The following is a 5,788-nucleotide window of genomic DNA, read 5'->3' on the forward strand; positions in this document are numbered from 1 at the left end:
CCCGGACGACGGCATCGACAGCCACACCTTCGAGAGCATCAGCGAGGACGACTCCTCGCTCTCCCACCTCAAGTCCTCCATCAGCAGCTACTTCGGGGCGGCGGGCAGGCTGGTCTGCGGCGAGAAGTACCAAGTGCTGGCGCGACGGGTGACGCTGGAGGGGAAGGTGCAGTACCTGGTGGAGTGGGAAGGCACGACCCCATACTGAGCCCCGCCAGGCCCCTAAACCTCTCCCGGAGCCACACCGGAGGAGATCGGGATGGTGGGGAGACCCTCGCCGTGAAGCAGAGGAGGGGTGCTGGCCTGCGGGGAGGGCTGGGACCCCGCCACGCTGGGGGTCCCGGCTGGGCCGGCTCCACGGGAACCTCCACGGGTGGAGGCAGCGCCCAAGCCGGTGCCATGAGGGGTGAAACCCGCAGCCTCGCCCCTGGATTTTTTTTTCTATTTTAACTATTGTTATTTTATTGGCTGTGTATATGCAAAGAGCGTGGCCCAGCTGCGCTTTCCTGCTGGAGCCTTTGGCTGAGCCCGAGGCACCATCGCAGGGGTGGTAAGAGCAGTGAGGTCTGGCCTTTCCAGGAGGGTTCCCCCGGCACTGCTGGGCACCCCCTGGGGAAGCCCCTTTGGGGGGAACCCCACAACGTGCTCACGCAGACGGATGTCGTGCCGGTGGCCGGCACAGCCTGACTTATCCCCACGTCCAAGCCTTACAGAGCAGACTCGAGGGGGTCCTGCTGCTAAAGCCAGAAGCACCTCGCTCACCCGTGCTTTCACAGCCCGTCCCTGTGCCCATAGGGAAACGTTGGGCGACTCTCTCCAGAGCCGGTGTACGGCCTTTTCCTCCTCCTCATAAATCCTTTCGTTAAGGGAATGTGGTTTGGTTTAAGTGAGGGGAAAATGCCCCATAAACAGCCCACATGTGGCCAGCTTTTGTGGCCACGGGGCAGATGTATGTGGTTGCTCTCGTCCGGCGACCTGGACTGTGTGTGATGATGCGCCAGCTTCGCTTCCCTGTTCTGACAATCACGGTCTTGGAAGAGATCGGCCTGAAGATACGCCCTTGCCTTAAAACCACCGTGGGCATTTCACAGACCGGAGCCCGAGGCCTTTGTTCCCACAGGAATCTTCGTCTTGAATGTGCCAAACGATCAGACAAACCAAAAAAAGGCCGAAGAGGACAGCGGGGGCAGGGGGAGGAGGTTGTCCTGGGGTCCCTGCGGCCATCCCCGTGGCCTCGTGGCCGCGCTCTCTGGTGCTGGCGTAGCCTCGGTGTTTGTGAGCACGGGGGGGTCGGTTTGTGTGTGGAAGAGAAGGAGCAGCCCCCCTCTTTGACTAAAGCAATACTGCCAGGTTATTCAGGAGCAAAGCAGCTCTTTTTTTAAAAAAATTCTAATATCATCAGACATATTTGTTAGATTTTTTTTTTTCTAAGAGAGAGAGATATATATATTTTTAATGTTGTCCTCCTCATCTCTTCCCCATCGCCACTGTGGCTGTCCCATGGGGACAGAGGGTGGGCGATGCTGGGGGGGCTGCCTGGCCCTGCTCTGTCAGCGCACCCAGTCCCTCCGGCCCCCTCGTTGTTCCTGCGTGTGCTCGCAGGATCTGCCGACCCCAGGGCGAATTGAAAAGGTTGTTTTACTGCGAAAGTACTTAAGAAAAATTCATTGGTGTAATTGGCACGAGGGAGCAGGTGACGTTTGCAAACCAGAGGCCAAAGTGTGGCCCTTAAAAATAAACTGCTCCAGCTACCGCTAAAATAACGTCGTGGGACGCCCGGGAAGGGGGTTACCAGATGTTTAAATTCCTCCAGCAGGCACCAGGCCCCTGCGAGGTGCCAGCGCCTCACATGGGCCGTGGTTTGGGAGCAGGAATATTTGTCTCGGCGTGTGCCCGGTGGCCCGCCCGGGGGAGAAGCTGTTGGTCACTTGTGCGGGGCGAGGTCGGCGAGAGGAGGCTCCGTCCAGCTCCAGCCATGAGATGGTTTGAGCCGAGCGGGGTCAGATGTGCCTTGGGGAGGGGTGCTTGGCCCCCTCGGGGTCTGCATCTCGGCTTGTCCGGAGGGGAGAGCCGCCGGGGGGGCCCCGTCCTTTTGGGAGACGTGCCGCCAGGCCCCCCCTGTCCCTGCAGGGAGCGGGGGGTGCAGCTCCTGCAGCCAGCCGGGTTGCTCCCCGTCCTGCCTTGGCTTTCTCACCAAAGGATCACTTACAGCATTTCCCTTTCACCAGTGCCTAGGAAGCCCTTGTTCTGGTCCCAGTTGCTGCCGAGGGGGGGACCGGGGGCTGCCGAGCGGGTTTTTCCCGCAGGATGTGCCACTGGATGTTGCGCTCATGGGAGCGCCCACAGCGTGCGGCCCCGGTTCCTCTCCCCTCTGTCCCCTCTCCTCTGGCCTCTTGCAGAGAACTGAATGTGGAGCCTTTAAAAATATTTTTGTTGCAGAGTATATTTTGCATTAGCTGTAATAGATACTATAATGACTCGGTGCACCTTCTAAAGATTTATGAGTTCAGGTTGCTGCTTGTAATAACCAACTCTTGTTATACCCAAGTTGTAATTAATATGTCTGATGTACAATTAAAAAGTCTTTTTTTTTTTTTTTTTTTTTTTTTTTTTTTTTTTTTTTTTTAACATCGCTGGTTCTTTGTAGCGTCAGGATTATTGAGTTTGGGCACCGGGGGTCAGCAGGTGACCTAGGCCGTGCTCCAGGCCAGGCTGAGGCGTGTCCTCGGCCCGAGAGATGCCGCTGGGAAGCACGAGAACGGTGGAAAGATGCGAAGGGGCGAGTGTGGGCGCAGCCTCGCGGGGTGTGGGCACAGCGGGGGACAGGGACACCCAGTGCTGGGGTTTGTAGAGAGGGGCTGCCCTCACTCCCAGTCCGAAATGGTGAGGTCCCAAATCCACGTCATCGGAGCCTGAAACTTGCACATTGCACCACAGAGCCCTGACAGGGCTAAATAAAGCTTGGCTTTGGGTGCAGACCTGGCCTGGGGGTGCCGGTGCTCACTTCATGTGCTTTTTCCCTTTTTTTTTTTTCCAGAGAAGGTGCCTAGCTGGTACTATTTCTTTAGATTTAGCACCGAAAAGCTGCTTGTTCTCCAAGCTCAGATCATTTTCCCCCCTTGTCTTTCCCACGCCTGCGAGCCTTCCCCGCGCTACCTCTGAGGGCTGAGGGGCCCACGCCAGCCCGCGGGCACGGCTCAGCGCCTGCAAAACGCCCTGTGCCACTTCTGCCCAAGACGAGCAGGTGGGAGTCAGTGGAGCATCCATCAGCATCGGGCTGGACACCCAGGACGGGCCCTTCCTCCCGCCCGGCTGCGCCCGCAAACTGCAACAACGCGTGAGCCTGCCCGGGTAAGAAACGCTCCTGTTTATTCCCTTCCGAGCCACATAACTAACTCGCTGTTGTTCTAGAAGTTGTATCTCATTAAACTATTAACATGAACATCTTTTTACAAGGTTAAACCACCGTTCAGGCGTGGGTAGGGGACGCAGGGCTGGGCAATGACCGGGTCCTGCTGGCACTTGGTTTCCCTGAACTGGCTGCGGCTGTTGCCCAGTTCAGCCCAGCTCAGCAGCCCAGACCAGCCCAGCTCAGCCCAGCTCAGCAGGTAGGACAGGGTCAGCATATGTGCTGCTCGTAGCTCCTGGTTAAAAGCAACTTCTGCTCAAGTTTTCTGTTTCCTTGGATTTTGTAAGACTCAAACCAGCGCGTCGCGTGACAGCTGGAGAGGGCGTGAGCCGGTGCATCGCGGGGTGCCCGGCCACATCCTGCTGCCCCCGGGCTCGGGGAAGCAGGGGGCAGAGCGGGGCAGGATGCTGCGACAGCCGCTGTGGGGAGCAGGGGGGGCCCGGCAGGGGTTCAGGCGCTGGCTGCAGGGACACGCAGCACTGCCGGGGGCTGCTGGGCCGTGGCTACCAGCTGGCATTTGATGCTGGCCGCCTGAGACAGCCCCCAAATGCCGCAGGATCCTGAAACGAGCATCTCTGTGCATCCTCATCCACGGGGCTGCGACAGCCCTGGGTGCCTGGAGCCCTTCCCCACGTCAGCCCCCACCACCTGCGGGCTGCTCGGGGCTCCCTGGAGCACAGGGTCAGGCCAAGGAGGGGATGTTTTGGGTGCAAACAAAATTCCCAAGCCCAAGCTTCTGTGTTACAGCAAACGTGGGGAGGTAGAACCTGCCTCCTGGCGTGTGTGCAAGTCCTGCCTGCACAGGGGGAGCAGCACAGCCCAGCACGTTTCACCCAGTCTCCCCAAAAGCGAGGTGCTTTTCAGTTAGTCCTGTGGGACGCTTTCCTCTATCCATTTGAGGTAGAGAGGGTTTCCTTGGTCAATAGGCAGGCTGATGATTTCAGGAATTTCAAAGGGATGGATGGATCTAAAGTGGAAACAGACACAGAGGAACAGTGTCACCAGCAGCCCCGTGGCAGGACAGACCCGCTTGCAGGCGCAGGAAGCAGAGGGCTCTGCTCCCAGCCGCGCGCTCCAGCCCTGCCCCACGCTCTCCACTGACTTCAAAGCACCCGCATCTTCTTTTTGCCATGTGAGAATTTTGCTTTGAGTTTGGGGTTTACCACAGCCGGCAGCTGACTGCCAGGAGCCCTGGCCCAAAGCTGGCTGCACTCACCACTCAGTGCTTGGGAAACGCAGGAAATCCTGCCAGGAGGCAGCCAGGGAATAACCTGTGCTAGGAGAAGGAGAATCCCTCCTTGTACCCAGCACAGAAGGGCTGCTTGAAGCCCAACAGTTGATATTCCTGCCAATGTTTGGTTGGGTTTTTTTTTCTGATGAAGTGTCTGGGGTTTTCTGGCTCACAAGGTACATCAGGAGCACTTAACCCTCCCCTGGGTGGGAAGGGGCTGAAGGAACCTGACTCCCAAAGCCTGAGCAGGAGATAGCAGTCTACCTTGGCTTGGAAACCCAGTGCCCCCGCGGAGCCAGAGCCTCACCTGACGTAGTTGGACAATTCGTCTATTTTGGATGTCCTTGTTTTCACTAACTGTGGAGAGCAAAAACACCGAAACAAAACAAAAACCAAGGGAGAAGTAAAGGAGATGGAGCAATCCTGCATGCGCAGTCCCACTGCACCCATCCGGCACGGCCAGCAGTGCAGCAGGAGCCCTTCCTGGGCTCTTCCTCAGGAGATGTCCCCTGTTGTGGCAACATGAAGGGCTGAGCCAGGCTGCCACCCCCAGCCACCCCTGCCATGCTCAGGGTCCCAGGTACTGTCCCAAATCTTGGGTGCGCTGGCGCCACCCTCCCCGAACCACCCTGTAGCTCCTTTTGTCTGGGGCTGACTAGGACAGGGATTTTTGTGACGTGGGGAATTGTCACTTACCAGCAGTATTTCAGTGGATTCTTCCAGTTCCCCTTTCCAGAAATACCTAGATTTAAAAGAAAAGAAGCATCAGTAAATACAGCTCTGGCTGCAGCCATGATGCTCCCCTCAAGGTGGGGATTAGTTTCCCTGCTTGGTGCTTTCTGCACGTGGCCGTTCCTTTACAAAGTGATGCTCAAGAAGCATCGCTGGCCCTAAAAGTTTGCTGTGCATGTGACTGAGCGCCCCGGATTTACAGACTGGAGCCTCTTCGGCTGTGCCAGCCTCGAGAGAGCTGCCCAGAGGGGAGGGCAGGGCAAAGGAGCTGGGGCTGGGGCGGCCGTGGGGGGGCTGTGTGGTGGTGACCCTGCTCCAAGCAGCGCCCGGGGGACGGGGACTGCGGCACGGCTGCGGCTGGGAGGCTGAGTGCGGCAGCATCACGCTTTTTTCCCTTTTTTTTTTTTTTTTTTTTT

General features: G+C 57.8%; 2 protein-coding genes across 2 annotated transcripts in view; one reads left to right on the top strand and one right to left on the bottom strand.

Moving 5' to 3' along the window:
* Positions 1–1,866, top strand: part of PHF19 (PHD finger protein 19) — a 6,104-nt gene extending 4,238 nt beyond the window's left edge. Inside the window, 1 exon segment of the mRNA XM_026860271.1 lies at positions 2–1,866. Within this exon segment, the coding sequence (XP_026716072.1) occupies positions 2–208 (207 nt within the window). The 3' untranslated portion in view covers positions 209–1,866.
* Positions 1,867–3,350: 1,484 nt separating this feature from the next.
* CUTA (cutA divalent cation tolerance homolog) overlaps positions 3,351–5,788 on the bottom strand; it is a 9,903-nt gene continuing 7,465 nt past the window's right edge. The window contains exons 4-6 of the mRNA XM_026860270.1: positions 5,337–5,382; positions 4,948–4,997; positions 3,351–4,376 (exon numbers count right to left, since the gene is read on the bottom strand). Coding sequence (XP_026716071.1) covers positions 4,274–4,376; positions 4,948–4,997; positions 5,337–5,382 — 199 coding nt within the window. The 3' untranslated portion in view covers positions 3,351–4,273. The remainder of the gene's footprint in view (positions 4,377–4,947; positions 4,998–5,336; positions 5,383–5,788) is intronic.

This window comes from Athene cunicularia (assembly GCF_003259725.1).
Source record: "Athene cunicularia isolate RWA chromosome 17 unlocalized genomic scaffold, athCun1 chr17_part1, whole genome shotgun sequence".
NCBI classification, from domain to species: domain Eukaryota; kingdom Metazoa; phylum Chordata; class Aves; order Strigiformes; family Strigidae; genus Athene; species Athene cunicularia.